Source organism: Apteryx mantelli, chromosome 3 (genome assembly GCF_036417845.1).
Source record: "Apteryx mantelli isolate bAptMan1 chromosome 3, bAptMan1.hap1, whole genome shotgun sequence".
NCBI classification, from domain to species: domain Eukaryota; kingdom Metazoa; phylum Chordata; class Aves; order Apterygiformes; family Apterygidae; genus Apteryx; species Apteryx mantelli.
Window position 1 is genome coordinate 53426092 of NC_089980.1, and position 17288 is coordinate 53443379.

Below are 17288 nucleotides of genomic sequence, written 5' to 3' on the forward strand. Positions count from 1 at the left end.
TGCAGACCAAAGGCAAATTTGGCCAGGGGGTCCATGTAATTGCAAGTCAATTGTCTATATGGCTGTCTGTCACTGTCTGTGCGTGCAGATCTCTGTCCCCTTTAGAGAATGGTGTTAGGATGGAGAAGAGGTGACTTTGATGTAGATTATTTAATGCTTGGCTTATTTACTAGTACAGAAGAATAGTTCCAGTTGCTCTGTGTTCAGGGCTTTCTTTACTTGCAGATAGAAAGAAAATATCAGAGCTTTCAAATAAAACTGTCAATATTTTTAACAACAATACATATTATGAAATCACATAGAAAAGATATTTGTTCTTATGCTAGGCTACACACATGTACATTGAAAAGTTAAATATATATGCCAGATTGCTTTCATGAGCCCAGCATACTGTAAACTATTTGGACAGAAGACATGATTATTCCTCTACCCAGTAAAGACTTGTCCTCAGCCCCCACTAGAATATTATAACATTATAGCAAATTTCCTTAAAAGAAACAGGCTTAGTAGGTATTCCCAGCTCTCTATATCTGCTGTTAGGGTTTGTTTGCAATTGCAAGACTGTTCCTTCTGCAAGGATTCCCTAAAAATGACTTCACAAAGACATTGTCTACATTAGGATAATTTTTTTTTCCATTTTATACCACTGGCAAAATAGCATTCATAGATTGAAACCAATACGAAAACATAAAATAAGATAAAAGATATTGCAAAGCTTAAACACTGTATTGAGCAAAACTCGGGTCTGGTATAACAGACAATACATATGTATATAGAGAACTAATTTCATGTTTTACCTTTTAAAATAATTCATTATATATTTCTACAGCCAAATCCTTATATTATTGCCACTATAGTCAGAAACTAAACTGTCATTGATTTTCAATGCAAGCAGGATTAGGCTCTGAGGTAAAGATAAAAAGTACTCTCCATAACTAACATAGAATGTTCTGAATTGACAGCTGAGTGAACGTTATGACTTGGGAAATATGATGGTTTACATCTAATTTGCATGAACTAAACATAGTTTTATATGCACTGCAAATGTGTGGTGGTGCAGGTGCTCGTTACAGCTAAGTTTATATATATATATATATATGTATGTATATGTGTATATAATCATTACTGAAATTGTGTTCCAGAATCAAAGCTCTAAAAAGAAATTAAATGCAGTGAACTCATCTGAATCTGCCAACAGAAACAGTAACTTTGTTACAAGTACACACCACTCACAATAAAGTATGGAGTAATGATAGTGAAAGCCAGCCACAGCAATGTAAACATTAGCATTAGCTGTTTAGCCATTTTTTAATTTCTTCTCAGTTCTCTAGTAGAGATATTGGTCTCCTGAAGCTGCAAGTATGAACAGATTCTAATTTAATCCTTGTTTCCAAATCGTGTGTCTGCTGCTTATACTCTAGAGAGGAAAGGAAGAAGCATTATATCTTTTCTCTGGGACCAAATACGAGGCTACGTCCTACTCTGTTTCATGGACTCTGTAACTCATAGCTTTCAAATCTTCATCGTTTCAAGCCAGTTTCAGCAATGCAAAAACCTGTGACATATTGTCACTTAGGGGTGAAGAAAACTAATTTGAATTAGTTCGGAAATAAATAAAAATGACCAATCTAAAATATTTTAAACTATCAGAAATAGTTGCCCTGACTGTTAAGCTTGTCTCCATGCTCCAGTAAAGGAGTATTCTCTTCTAACTGAGAGGGTATCAGAAGGACTTGTGTTGGTAGATGGACTGAAAAAGAATCATGATTAAAGCAACCCTGCCCAAGAAATCATATATGCCAGAAATCATATATGCCAGAAATTCAGTCAACAGTGTCAGTGCAACACTAATGTTTTCACACAAAAATGTGAACTTTTGCAATTCTGGAAGAGAATTACACCCATGTGTTTAACTGGTGGGAGCAAAAGATTGTTTCTGAGCTGGTTCTTTAGCATTTTCAAAGGAACTGAAAAGCAAAGCTAGACAAACTCAGCTGATGTAGCACGGTAACTTTCAACCTGTTAACAGCCAACCAACCTCCCTAAGGAGTCAGTAAAAATTAAAAAATAAAAAAAAAAAGGTAGGAAAACTCATCTAACAGCAAGCAGCCGCTGGAAGGGATGGTCCTACCCTCTTTTGTTCCTCCCAGGGTATGTGCTCCTGCCACTTCCCTTGGATCAGATCCAGTGATCAGGCAGCCACAGAGTGAGTCAGTCAGTTCAGCTGGCTACTCTGGCAGAAAACTATCCCTGGAAGCAAGCAAGCAAACAAACAAAACAGGTATCTCGACTTACCATGCAACTGCAGGGTTGCTGGCTCAGACACAAAGGATGGGGAACCTCCAGAAGGTGGAGGGGGAGGAATGGGGCAGCCTCTTTCCACAGTAACTCAGTATTTCACTAGCCTAGCTAATGTGCAAACACTTTCCTCTTGTCTGTAGGCTTCAATTTGCTGCACAGTAGCCTGTACTTATACTGAAAAAAATATAAGGGTCTACAACTGAAAAAGAAAAGATTAAAAGCCAGGGGATGGAGAGAGTCTCTAGCTTTTTCATTAACTTTCAGCCGCGGTCTCAAGGGGAGCAGATAAAAAGAAAATCAGACAAGGCTGAAACATATTCCCTATCTTCGTGTGTGTCCTGCAGTTAAAAAAAAAAATACGTGTCTCTATAAATGACTGCTCATAAAAAAAGTGTGCTGAAAGAAATGGGCTTTTTAACCAGAAAGAAAGAAAGAAAGAGAAAAAGCCACTTTCAAGTACTGGACGCGATGCGCCTCTGAGGCACTTTTCAGCAGCAGGAAGACACGACGTCTCTAGATCGGCTCTTCACGCCGCGCGGGGCCCCGCCTGGGGCGGCGGCGGGCCCCGACAAGCACCGGACGCTTGAACTTCCCGGCGCGGCGGCGGCGGCACCGCCTCTGCCTCGCGCAACCACGTAGCACACAGCTCGGGCGGCCCGGCCCGGCCCGCGGCTCGTCACCGGCCGCGGCCGCACGGGTGCCGCCCGCCGCCATCTTCCCCGCCCCGCCTCTCGCACCTCCCCTCGCGCCGCGGCGCGCGGGCAATGCCCGCCCCGCACCCACCGCGCCGCCGCACGCGCGGCAGCCGTCCACTCGCTGCTTGTTTTGGAGGCGCGCGTGGTCCTCTCCGATTGGGGGCCGCGCTCGCCTCGCCCCGCTGTAGTCCTCGGCCTGCCGCAGCGGGGGGGGTGCGCGCGCGCGCGCGGACTACAGCTCCCAGGATGCCGTGCGGCGGTTGGGCGGTGGCGGTTGCTGCGCGAGAGAACGGCGCTCGCTCGTCGGTGCCGTGGCGGCCGCGGCGGCCGCGCGCGGGCAGGTTGAGGTGAGCGCGGCGCCCCCGCCCGACGGCTCCCGTCGCGGGCAGGAGCCGCTGCCACCGCCGCCGGCCCTCGCCTCGCCCGTGCGCTTCCTGCGGCGGCGGCTGCTGCGCAGCGGGGCGAGGGCCCCCCTCCCCCGTCAATCGCAGCGGAGGCAGCATGAGCAGCAGCGGCGGCGCCGTCCGGAGCGCAGCGGCGAGGGCACGGCTGGCAACGCGGCTGCTGGCCGTGCTCAGCTGCGTCCTGACAGCGGAGGCCCAGGTGGGAGCCGAGGGCGGGCAGGAGGATGCGGGGGGAGCGTGGCCGGGCAGGAGCGCCCTTCCTCGGCGGTGCGGAGGGTTGCGGGCCCCAGCCTGAGCGGAAGGAGCGCTGAGGTCCTCCCCGGCTCTTGGGCTGGAGGAGGCGATAAGGGCGCTTTGGAGAGGCGCGGGGGCGAGCGCATCCTCAGGGGGTGTCTTGTGCCTCCTCCCCGGCGGAGGAGCCACTCGCCCCGGCTCCCACCCGATGCCGCGCGGTTGCTGCTCGCTGTGGTCGAGCCCGGGGCTGAGCTTGTCCAGCGCTGAAGTGCTGCCGGGCCCGCTGGAGGGTGCCTGGGGTCCGAGTGCCTCCGGTCTGGGGGGTGCGAGGCCCCGCGGCCGCGGTGTGCGGAGAGGGAGCGCTGGAGTAGCCGGTTGGCGTGGGAACTACTGGTAGTATCCTTATATAACGGTCCAGTTGCACGGAGGAGTTGCCTGATCCAGGTAAACAACAGTGCTTGCTGTCTGAGGAGTGTTGTGTTCAGAGATCTGGGGCGCATCACGCCCTTGGCCCTTTAGACAGAAACTTCGGTGTCCTTAGAAAGTTGATGGCCGCATGTTCTCGTGGTAATATCAATGCCCGGGCTTGGCTGCTGAATGCGGTGCGTGTTTTGGTTGTGTCTGTGTACCTGTGGGACAGCGAAGGATAAGAACGCTCCTTCTTTCTGTAAGTTGCCCTCATGGCTTCGGAAGGGCAAGTGTCTGTAGGTGAGAGCCTGGTGTTCATGAGCAGTACATCCATGTAATAATAAGAACTGGTGTCAAGTAGGGAAAGATTTTAGCAGGGCCAAAGACATTAGAGTGAGTTTGTATGAAAATAGGAAATGCGCAATGGTGCAAAGTGTCTTGTGTTTCTGATTATTTTTCTTATTTTTTTTATATTTCTGCTTTGTATAGTAACCTGCCATATTTTAAGTGACCATCCAAGGCAGTGTGTAGCCTAGCATAGATAGCTTTTATTGCAGTATTTTTTTTAACCCCTCGGGCCCTCAAGTATAACATGAGTTTTTTGGGTTTTTTTTTAAGCTTGTTTTAGTAGCTATATTAGTATAAAATGCAGTTCTTTTATTGGGATTCTTAATGGAGTCATCAGCAAACTGTCATGTGGTTTTCTTAGGAGTACTGAGAGAGATTCGTTGTTGCTCTTTCATAAAATTAATATATTGTATTCAGTGTTTAAACTGCAGTTTGATTTGCACAGAGAAAAAATAAGTTAGCCATTAGTTCTCAGAGTGATAGTACCTATTTCTTTTCTCTCATTCTGCAACAATTGCGAAGTAAAACATGGAGGAACAAAACAAGGAGTCCCAGGTGTCTTTCTAATGAGGATATGTTGAAGCAATTAAAGTACAACAACCTGACAACACTAATAAGTTTGTCGATATAAATATGTTGCTTGTTAGTATATGCATTTATTCAGGTTTTTGTTAAAGTGCTGTATACATTTCTCTGTCCTGATTTCATAAGGAGAAATTGATGCAGGTTAGATATTGTTCTTTTATTGTAAAAGGTTGATATAACTTGGAGAAGATAAGTTAGAGGTTTAACACCTCCAGTGCAGCTCTGATATCTATACAAGGGCTAAGCTAGGTTTGACAGTTCATAGAAATACTTGGATAAGCACATTGGAAATACAGAAGGAATAGCAACTGACTTCTGTCTTCTTTTTGGTCACAAATCATAGTAGGTTAATGTTTCTAGAATTTACCATAGAATTCAAAATAATTGATGGCATAAACTTGATACTTGCCACTGTAATAAAAGTTGTGATAGCTTACACTAGAGTGCTTGGCTCTACACTTGTGAAATAAATTAACTAGTATAGTCCATTTTAAAAAAGGCAAAATACTAATTGTGTGACTAAAAAAAACGGGTTTTGCTTAACACCTAGTTTTAACTGTGTAATACATCGTTCTTATTTTGTTGTCTATAGTTTAACAAAGAATTTCCTGGAGGATCCTAGTGCTGATGAAAATGAAGCAGTCTTCTGCATCTTCTCAGAGTGTTCTGTCATTCAGCAAGTTAGAGCACTGAAGATTACAGTAATAGTAAAATGGTTCTAACTGGGGCACTTGAACCCTGTGCTGCTGTTGTATTAGTCTGTAGTGAACTGACTCCTTTGTTCAGAATTGGCATTTCATATGTGTTGTCAAAACATTTTATATATTGCGCTTTGGTACAGAAATAGTGTTGTTTATTTCTATATCACACTTTCAAAGGAAACGTTGTTTTTGCTATTTTATATACACAGGGAGCTAACTGCTCCAATTTTGGAAAGTAGTGAGAAACTAAGAACTTCATTTCCTTGCTCTTGTTACTTTAAATGAACTTTTCTCTTTAAAAATTCTTAGACCTCTTTTAGTTTTGGGAGAGGGTTTATCTTTGGCTCTTTATAATCTTCTGAATAAGCTGCAGTGCACTTTGAAAGATTTTGTTAGAATCAAAAATTTATGGGAAACATCTGGCCAAAGTGCAACTTTCATTAGTTTGCGATCTTAGTTAAATAAAGCAGCTACAGCTTTTTCTACAGGGATTTGACACTGTTTATAACTACTACATGTTTGTTTGGAAGGTTTTCCCCTGAAACTTCCATTTCAGTTTCACATAGATGGTGGAAAAATGTTTTTGAAAGCAGTGGATAGCTTCATGAGATGGTCATCAAAATCATTTCCTACTCTTTATCTTCTGAGTCCAAATTTTTGCCACTCTCCTTTCAGCTTAATGAATTCTTATCTTCACGTATGGTTTATCCAGTTTAATATTTGAGCAATTTGTTCATAGTTATCTTTTTTTGTACTTTTTATTAGAATGAAAAGTTTTGTTGTTTTTTTTTTTGTGGTAAAGTGTTACACGTAAAGATGACAAAATGAATTTCTGCCTATTTGTGACTGATAAGAAAGTTTGAACTTTTTAAAATAAAATCTTCCTAGATTAAAATGCCTGGGGATTTTATTTCTGGAAGTATCAAGAATTTGATATTTGTCTTCTGACTTTGAAATTGGCACTTCTGTAGATCGTGAGCTTTCTTGGCTTTTGTGAAATGCCTTTAAATGAGCAGTCACCTTCCTAGATGTCTGTCCAGGTTTGAAGTTAAACAACATTAATAATGGCAAACATAGCAACATGGAACAGTTGGGTAAAGTTACTTTTCTTAAATGAGTTTCACTTCATTGCCATCCCTGATATTTAATCTGCAGATCTGTGACATCCTGTTTAGTCTCTCAGGAAAGGCAAGATCTATAAAAGCTGAATTTTCTGCTAAAAATGCTTTATTGTCAAGCTCTCACATCTCCATTCTCTCAGGGGAAAAATATCTTTAAAAAAATAAATAATAATAAACCCACTTTCCAGGCTTCCTTTATGCTTCATAAAAGAACAGAAGCCTACAATTCAGTTTCTAGTGATGTTTTTACATTAAGCTTGATGGCTTTGGTTATATAAGGGTATCTGTGCTATAAAGTAGTTGAGTCTTTTATCATGCATAAAACAGATGATTTCATAATCTCATCTAGCCTTGAAATCTATGGAAAAACAAACATGAAATATTTTTCTTCTCCTTTCACACATAACCTTTTAATAGTTAGAAATCTACTAACCCATTCAAGATATAAAATGTACAGGCCTCCCTATTTTTAAATGCTTTCAGGCCATCCTGTATGTTGATGAATTACTTGTCTTGCTAAAGAATAGCCATAGTTAGCAGCAGCATTTGGTTCCATTTCTCTTAGACATGGACTAAAGCATTAACATGCATTTAAAGTTATAATTTAAAGGCCTTTAAAACTTGTTTATATTTGTTTAGGAAGCTATGCTTATGAGATTTAATGACATTTATTATATGAACATTTATAGAATCACACTCTGTGTTTAAGCCTTTCCCATGGACACTGTTAGGTTGCTGTTTTGCGGTAGTTTAAGCTGGTATAAGTTGGGCCTGCTTTCTCTACTCACTTGTACAGTCCTATTTCCTCTCCTGTGTTGGCAGTAGCTCTCCTGCACTTGTTTTGGTAGAAGTAGTCTTGCTGGTGCAGTGCTTTGAGCTAGCATGCTGTGCTGGCACAAGAGAAGGGATGGGGCCTTGGAAGCTCAGATGTAGTTTCACAACACCTTAAATAGATCTTCAGCCTTACAGTATAGGTGCCTGTACCTGTTTTTCCTAATATTTATTGGTAGAATTTAACTGTGAAGTTATTAACTTGTTGGGTAGAAAAATACCTATTCCCCTTTTCCCATGCCTCTAAAGAAACTAGCTGGACTCCTCTTAAACTTTGAGAAGGAATAGAAGACTAGGATGACAACGCATGATTGTGCTTCTTTAGGTAATTCTGCTATTAAGCCAGTGAACATTTGGTAGGAGTGTACTTGAAACACAGTTTTCTGATGCGCTAATCTAATGTCTTGGTAGTCTGGAAAATCTTGCTGCTCATTTCGTGGAAGGTTCTATATGTTAGATCTGCCAAAGAACAAATTTCAGGGCTGAAATTGTTGGCCTCTGATTGACATTGATTTGGTATTGCACTAGGAGGTGGACATAAGCTCAAGAAAATGTAAAGATCTATTATTTTCCAATTCTGGATGTGTAAAGTATCATGTTAGTTACAGAGTATTTTAATGATAAGAACTTATTTGCTGTGGAACTGCATATCACTAATATTTCTTTTGACTGTTTTTTTTTCTTCTCTAGAGGATTTATGAGGCTAATGTTGCATTTCTTGATTAAAAAAAATTAATCAATCTGATGTATTTTTCTAATAGCTCACAGGAGTCCTAGATGACTGCTTATGCGACATAGAAAGCATCGATGACTTCAATACTTTCAAGATCTTCCCGAAAATACAGAAACTGCAAGAGCGTGATTACTTCAGATATTACAAGGTACAATTAGAATGGCATTTTCCTGTATAATTTAAATAAAATCCAGAAAATGTAGGGAGGATTACCGATCAAATCAACTCAACTTGCATTAAGTTCTCTTTTAGAAGCCCACAGCTGTCTAATTTGGTCATAGCTGATTTTCAGTCCCTGACAGTTATGCTGGTCATAAATCCTGTATTTGCTATGTTAATCCTGTGGCCAGTGACAGTAAATCATAACTTTTCTCATTAAACTGAAGTGGTAATTTTAAAGGTAGTATCTTTGTACTGCTGCATCTGGGAAAGGACTGTATTAGACACTCTGATACCATGCAGAACTTGTCTTCTAACTAATGTGCATAATTTGGAATTTGAAATTTTGTGATGATTTTCTTTTCTTATCAGTTGTTGTCTTTGTTCTGGTTTTAGTCTTTGCTCTATAGAGAACCTTTATTCCTTTGGAAAAAAAAAAGTATAAATATTAATTTTCAAATAGTATATACTATTATTCTCTAATGATTTGAAAGATTGGGCTTTCTGTATACTCAAATTTGATGAGCAAAATAGGACTTTGCAGCTTGATGCTTCTATTCTTTCTCAGATGTGCTTGACAGGAAATAGAGGTTGCATTTTTGACTGAGCTAATCAAGTGGCTCTTTACTACGGGGAAGAGATGTTCCACTCCTGGGCAGACCATCCTGCCCCTTCACTACTTTTACTTCTGTGGCTTGTCTAGCTGTGCAGTAGGCCAGTGTAACTCATTAACCTGATAGAAAATTTTTTTTTGCAGGATTTAACAAATTATCTGTCTGAGTTGGAATTGGGCAAGTATCAGAATTCATGGAGGATGGGGTTATGTATGAGAGGAAGGAGAGAAGAAGACTACTAGCATCTTCACTTTCTAGTATGAGCAAGCAGTAACATGTAACTTCACCCTGAATCTCCTCCTGCTACATGGTGCAGTTCTAACTTCAGTGTTCAGGAGAAACAAGATACGTGCAACTTCAGTGAAAACATATCACATAGTAGTGGTAATTAGATTCTCCAGAGGCACTAAGAACATGTAAAACAAAGTATTTGAAGAAGGGGAGTAACAGGTTTACAAACTATACAACAGGAATTTTATCCTGCAAATTTAGGGGAGGATAAAATTTTCATTTCAAAAGCTTGTATTCCTGCAGTTCTGCAGATCCTACTTTAATAGTGTCTGTAGTACAATCCTACCTCATCTTTCATACAGTTTTTGTCTCACCAACAATACTGTTCATACGCCCAAGTATATAAGCATTCATGCTTAGAATTTGCCTGCATTGCAGAGAGCATAGGTTAACACCTGAGCAATACTTTTATTCAAGTTGGAATCTGTCCGTATTACTGATTAGTCCTCCAGTGGATAGTTGTGTTCTTCCAGTTGGCACAGAACTGAGAAAACAAAATGTAGTGTTTCAACATACAGAGCTGGGAGGATAGCCAGGCATTTAAACTTTTTTGCATTACTGACCTTTATAATTGATGTGCAACTACAAGTGCTGTTGTGCAGTCCTCATCCCCACACCGTAATTATGTGCTTTAAATTGTAGTAGGGAAGAATATGTTGAACAAGCAAACTGATTACAGAAACTAGCAAAGTTTTTCTACACTTTCCTTTTTGTAAAAGCAACGGAGTTTTTGATGTCCCTGCACAAAATCATGGAAGTGCACATAGGTGAATGAGGAAATTGTGAGGGTATGCAGTGCTCATCTAGGTCAACTACAGGGTAGCTGAATACTGCATAAAGGTATATTAATTAGTATAGGTAGTATATTAATTTTGGGAGTGAAAACACTCCTACTCTGAAGCAAGTTAACTTGTAGCAGGAATTTGGATCATCAGCTCTTGTAACTTGAGTTGCACCATCCCCATTGTGTTACTAGTTCAACAGCCAGAGAACTCAAACTTTAATCTGTAAGACTTAATGGGCTGGCTAGTTTTTGTTTAAAGTCTTGCTTAATTTATGCTAGTTGGTTGCTAGATAGCTAGTGGGACATTTTCTCAGTGAAATAATAAAGGAATAATTTTCTCTCAGTGTAGTTTTATACTGTGTTTATACAAAACACAAAATATGGAAGCCTAATGATAAGGAATCTAACATTTATTTTGTGATAATAGTGAATAACACTGTGAACAACAAAGTCTAATACTTTGGTCTCTAAAGAAAATAAAGGATGTTTTGTGTAGTGAGTGCATAGCTGGTATTGATTAAAGCACGTGTACTGTACAACCTCAGTTTGTCTTGCAAGCGCATGTGCTGGATTTTAGTGCTGTTGAGTCATTATGGAACTAGTAGATCTTGATATTCAGGTGTTTTCCAGAATTAATCTATAGTTTAAACAGCAATATCCTTTTAAATAAAAGTGTTCCTCTGTATAAGAAGAGAGATTCCCTAGTTACTTGACCCTTATATATTCCAAAGTGTGTCAGTATTTATGTTGTTAGGGATTAATTTTAAAGAAGGTTATAGTTTTAACTATGGTAGCTGGTCATTTTTTGTGTAGCAATTGGTGTGGGAGGGCATGTCTTCGTGTAATTCTGAGCTCTTATTGTGATAGTGGTGGTAATGCATAATATAGCAGTTTTCTGTGCTTTATTAAAAAAAAGTGGGAAGAAGAAAAAAAAATTCTGAAGCTTTGCATGTTTTTTCCAGGGGCGGTGTTTCTAGAATTAATAGAGGAAATGAAGGGGAGGGGGGAAAGCAGCCTAAAATCTTGTCTTTTAAAGGAACTGTGCTAGCATGGCTTGTACTGTAACTAGAAGATAGTTGTCATTTCTAGGAAGTTATACCATCTGCTGAGTATCTTTTTTTGGTTAGCTTTTTGGTTTGTTTTTTCACTGAGGAATGGCTTTAACACTTCAAAGCTGACTTTATATTTCCCATTCATGCTGAGTTAAGTGCATCAAAATGGAAACCTGGAAGAAAGTCTGTCTTTCAAAATGTTAGTAGTGGACAGTAGTGCAAAGCCATTGCTTTCCTACCAGCGTAACAGTTAACTGTATGTATGTTTTGAAAATATAGAATGAAGAGTACTTGCTGAAAGGTTTGAGGAATGAATTCAGTATAATGGTAGTTGAGCAAGTCAAATTTTAGTTTTGCTCCTAATCTTCTCTCCTGCTCCTTTTGAGTAATCTTGACTCCATGTATGTACAAAATTAATTTCTTATATTAGGGCAAAAGAAACTAATGCATTTTTCTAACTCTTCTACCTGATGGTATGCTAAATACTTCCTACTCATTTAAAAAACAGCACCTCATTCTGTATTTTAAAAGCATAAATAGAGTGGAGAAGATTAGTTGCCTTAAAACACGGGGTAGGTGATGGTGATTCTTTAGAGGTATTCATAGAATGTCTGAAGAAATCTGGATTTGTGTGTTTTTGGGGTTTTTTTTGTGCTTGTTTGTTTGCTTTACGTTGGTAAGTAGTGCCACAAAAAAAATTCCTTCAAGCTTGAAAGTTTGTTTCTTTTTCTGGTACATAGTTTTGATTTTCTTTAGCTGTCAAAACAAAGAAAACGGACTGGAGGGAGAGTAAAATCTGACTATAATGCCTCTCAGGTTCTTCATATTGTGTCTGCTTTGTATGAGATTCATTTTGGTACATTTCTCCTTATGCTTAGTACGTTATGTATAATGTTGGAAAAATTCTTTTTTTTTTTTTTTTAACTGCTGAGACTGTGCTTTGACAATTCAATGAATTTAGCCATTGGACTTCTAATATAGTATCCAAAAGGAAAAAAAGAAAAAGAAACAAAAAGAAGCCCCTTAAAGCAAATCACTGATCCAGTATAAATGCACTCTGGCAGTAAAACATGTTCAGAGCACTCTGATGGATTAAAGTCTGTTAGATCAGTGTTTGTCTTTCCATTCCTCACAGTCACACAAGCTTAATATTGTGTTCTGTAGATTAGACACAGTGATGCAGATGTACACCTGCATCTGATCTAGATCACGTGTGGGTAATATGGTATTTGCTCGACGGTGTGAATCTGTGACCCAACAGAATGAATGACTGCAAAACTACATGTTGAAGTTCTGATGTAAAGGACCTGATTGCTGTAGCTCTACAGGTTTAGCAGGTGCTGTAACTGCTCCTTGAACTGAAACAGTCCTGACCTGTACTGGTTTATGACATAATTTTTATTTTTTTTTAAGCAGGTGATCTGACTTCAGTTTTTTTCTATTTCATTTTAAGAGGAAAACAAAGTTAGGAGAAAGGAATATTATGGAAAAATTGAGTTTAAGCTTTGCTTCCTTCCCCTTTCCATTACTGCCAGTCCATCTATGAAGGATCAATAATATGAAGTATGGCCTTTCTGTTTTAAGGCCTTTCAAAAGATTATTAGAAGTGCTTTGAGAGTTTTTTGTTTGAATAAAGAAGAACTACTGGATAATAAAGATCATAGAGTCACAGAATAGTTGATGTTGGAACCTCTCGAGATCATCCGGTCCAACCCCCCCGCTCAAAGCAGGGTCAGCTAGAGCAGGTTGCCCGGGATCGTATCAAGTTGAGTTTTGAATATCTCCAAGGGTGGAGACTCCACAAGATGTTGGATAGTTTCTGTGAATGAAAGGTAGGAACAGCTAATATATAGATACCTGCCTCTTTGAATGGAGAAAAGGGGAAAATCCTTTCTAATAAGCAAAGGATGACCTTTTCATTAGCTGCATTGAGAGGGTGGGGGCCAACATTCTTTTCCCCATCTTCAAAGAATACCTGTAGCTTTCAGGCAGTCCTGTGATTTCTAAGGTCTCTTTGAAGTCCTAGCATTTAAAGCTAACTGCCAGCTTGACTGAATTTGTAACAAGTAGTCTAGATCTTTTTTTTTTTTTTCTTGAACTGTATTGTTACAGGGGAGATGTGTGGATGTCCCTATAATATTCTAACACTGCTTATTAGAGTGGTGAACGTTTTTGAGAATGATGATGACCAGGAACAGCTGAAGATTATTTGAAGTAAAGCATTCTAATTAAAAAACAAAGATTTATCAGGATTTGTACTTTTTTTGTAGCTTGTAGAAAGAACAAAATAAATGTTGCACTTGCTACTTCCGGAATAATTTCTTAGTTTTAGTGGTTTATCAAATCAAGTCTAGGATTTCTGTAATATTGTTATTGATGTTCTGGCTCAGATTAAAGTAGTTCTGAATTCTTGTTCTACTTACCCAGAATTATGAGCATGATACTTGGTGGTCTTGCCCCACTCTAAGTTGTCTAGCAGTTGGGTAGTGAGAGAGGGATCTTGGTAATAAGCTTTTAAAGTGAGGTTTCTCAAACTTCCGTGTTTCCAGGATCCATATCTCCTGTAGAGGAAAAGGATGGCTTGTCTGAAAGTATACAGTTAGATTTGCATTATGTTCTTAGGATTGTAATTTTCTGCTGAGTACAGTAAAATAAATTTAGGAGTGTATTTGGGAGAGTCATCAACTGTAAACAATTAGCTCTAAGCTCAGTTTGTCAACAGTTGTCTTTAATCAATATGCTACGGCTTTTTCTGTCGTACATAGACTTTTTCGTTTTCACTAATACTGAAGTATGCCTGTTGAAATAAGTTAGGATTCAGCTTCAGTGCAGTATTCTTGAGTCTCAAATGTTCTCTTGCATGGTCACAAAAATCTTATCTGGGATGGCTTCCCTGTATTGATATTTTAAAGAAAATTTTTTCTTCACTCAGATGCTGGTGAAGCTGCTTTAAGTGATTCTTCTGTGGATTGATTCATTGTCAGTACAATCTACTAATTCACAGTAACTGTGAAATTTTAGATTAACTGGTGGAAAGGAGTTAGCTCTAGAAAGTAATTTCCTTGAGTGTGAACTTCAAGTACTGCTTTTCTTTCAAGTTTCCATGATGTAGTATAGTTTTACATAATTATAGAAACTCAACGGAACTAGTATTAATATTATTAATTCTGTTTAATTTTTTCAGCAGTGAAGTTTTTAAAAAAATAAAGCAATCCCATTTGAAAATTATTTGAGGTATAACAAACCTTTAATTCCACTGCCTATTTTAAAACACTTTTATAAAGTGCTGCTAAAATGTTAGCTTGCATTATAAGAGATTTGTGATTTTAAAATAAAACTGTTGTTGTTGTTAATGGAACAGTTATTCAAGTGTGCTCAGTGGTTTCAGTTTTTCTCCAAATTAAAAGGCTGAGTAGTATGTTTCTTTTATCATAGCAGGAATCCTGCAGGAACTATATGCAGTGGACGCCGAGCTCATCAGGGCATGGGATTTGGAGTTTAGCTGCCAGTTCTGTGCACAAGGGGCTGCTCTGGCACTAGTGCACTAGGTGTTTAAGCTTTGTTTCCTGTTTGTTTTTTCTCCATGTGTAAAATGGATAGTGTAGAATAGCATGCAAGAGAGACGTACTACAAAAATGTTCCTACATATGAGGAGGGAAAACCATGTTTTTCTGAAGACTGAGATTAACTCCCCCATCAATTTAAACTTTCAACAAATTAGCTATAGCAAGAATACTGTTCTTGTAGTATGTGGCTCTACACATATGCTGTACAGCTTGAGTGTATTTTTTTTCCCCCTAAATTACTGTATGGATTAGTTTTATGACTTAAGATTTATAGACTTAAATTACTTCTTATAATTGCATTTATGATTCTTAAATTCTTGTGTTGAAACTGCTCTAGGGCCAAGTGCCATCTTTGGTAATAGGCTTAATTTTACAGTGCATTTTATAGAACTTGCTGACTTTGACTGCAGGATCAAATCCCATATCTACAACAGTTTCAAATGTGAAGTGGTACTTACCTCAAAACATTAAGGATGCAAGTTGTTAGATACAAGTAGTAACTTCAGTTGAGTGTCTTCATGAATAGTATTTATCAACTAAAGGAAACTAGTACAAGCTGTGCTAAAGGAAAACAAAATCAAAGAATAGCAGTAACTTTACCATTACTCTGAAAGTTGCCAAACTGATATATATATATTTTTTAAACCAGAAGATGGTGATAACTACTGGGGATAAATGCTTTGTATTTTATTTATAATTTTAGGTTTCAAAGATGGTGTGCTTTTGAAGTGTTTCTGATAGATTTTGCAGAAAAACCTTTAGTCTTTGCTTTAGGAGTGAAGAGGTCAAGGTAATCTTTCATCGCTAGTCATTGTTAGTATGTATAAGGCTAATGCAAAGGAAAACTGTGTTTTCATACTTCACTGACTTTTTCACATAAACAATTCAAATGAAATGTAGTGAAGAAATGTTTGACTCTCTTGCCATGTAGTAGATGCTAATACATGTGGTACTCTCTACCTTTATTGTGCCATTTGATGACAAATAGGAGCGTTGACCAGAAAGCATCTGGTTTGCTGGTAATGTTTCTGAAGTGGTTTCTCTTCATTATTTGTATTTATGCTATGTCAGCTCTCTAATTTAAGACCATTAGTATTTTGATATTTGTTCTTCCTTGAATCACTATGAAGTGTACTAATCATCAGTCTGTTTTTATTGCTCAAAATCTGAAATTATCCAAGCACTTATTTAAATCAGTGAACTTCTGCACTAGTGTCTTATCTTCCATCAAATGTATTTCCTTGATTAGTGTAGTACAAATACAACTGATTTTAAGTAGACCATTTTATAGCTGCACATCTGATTCAGTGTTCTTTGTTACAGTTTAGTTACTGCTTTGAACAGTTATGTTGATGGTGAGAGATCTAATCTGTGCTTTAAGATACTGCATGTTTGTTTCCCCCTGAGTATTTCAGCTGAAGCTTGTGGTAGGGAATTGTGATAACAGTCTCTATGGGAGAGTGCTTTAAAAAAAAACCCTTAAAAGTATTAGATTTAATCCTTTTTCCTCATATCTTCTCTTTTAATTTGAAAAGATTTCCTGGTATTGAGAGATGTCTGTTTTAAAGTTAGTGTTAATTGTGAATTTTTGTTTTTGTATCTTTAGGTCAATCTAAAGAGACCATGCCCGTTCTGGGCTGACGATGGCCATTGCTCTATCAAAGATTGTCATGTAGAGCCTTGTCCAGAGGTATGGATCAAATAATATAAAATAGAAAAGGTTTGTTAGGCTAAACAGTTTGCTAATTTACGGTGCACGATACTACTCCGCAATAGTAAACTTCAAAACTTTTGGAATATCAGACTTCATAGGTGTAGTTCCATTATCTCCTCTCCTTTAGAAGAAATCTCCTTTCCAGTCATGCTGTATAATTTGCTTAAGGAAATGGTTATGCTGAGTGTAAGTCAAATGCTGTAATAGTTGTTAGTACATCAGCAAATGTATTACCATCCATGGTTAGCTTTAATCAGGTATTTCTTAATCCAGGACTCTCTTACACAAAATGTCTGCTGCTGCTGCTATTTTCATTCTTTCCAAATAAACACAACTGTAAAATACATAGCTTACTTCTGGAAAAGAAAGTGACTTCTAGAAATAGTCATTCTCATCTCAGTTTCTAAGATCTAGAGACTGAGATAGGTCCTTGCCTGTCCAAAGTCAGAGCAAGGTATTTGTAGCCTAGGCCTTTTTGCTTCCTGGGGTAGTCTTCTATCCAGTGACCTACAGCATGCTCTTAACAGACATTGGTGCAAAATAATAGGTGGTGGAATTGTCTGATTTTATAAACTGCAAAGCACTGTTGAGTCTACAAGAGCAATTTTAATCTCTTAACAACAGAATGTTTTAACTACAGATTTGACCAGAAAGCAGGGTAAATAATTCAGTACATAGCTGATGGGAAAAAAATTTTATGGTAGTTGGTAAATATGAACTTTCACTCACTTAATATGTTTTTCTGTA

At 38.7% G+C, this 17288-nt stretch overlaps 1 protein-coding gene across 3 annotated transcripts in view; it reads left to right on the forward strand.

The window, feature by feature from the left end:
- The first annotated feature begins 3355 nt into the window (after window positions 1–3355).
- Window positions 3356–17288, forward strand: part of ERO1B (endoplasmic reticulum oxidoreductase 1 beta) — a 40305-nt gene continuing 26372 nt past the window's right edge. For all 3 annotated transcript variants that reach the window (XM_013943743.2, XM_067293371.1, XM_067293372.1), the window contains exons 1-3: window positions 3356–3599; window positions 8390–8509; window positions 16434–16517. In XM_013943743.2, the coding sequence (XP_013799197.2) occupies window positions 3498–3599; window positions 8390–8509; window positions 16434–16517 (306 nt within the window). In that variant the 5' untranslated portion in view covers window positions 3356–3497. The remainder of the gene's footprint in view (window positions 3600–8389; window positions 8510–16433; window positions 16518–17288) is intronic.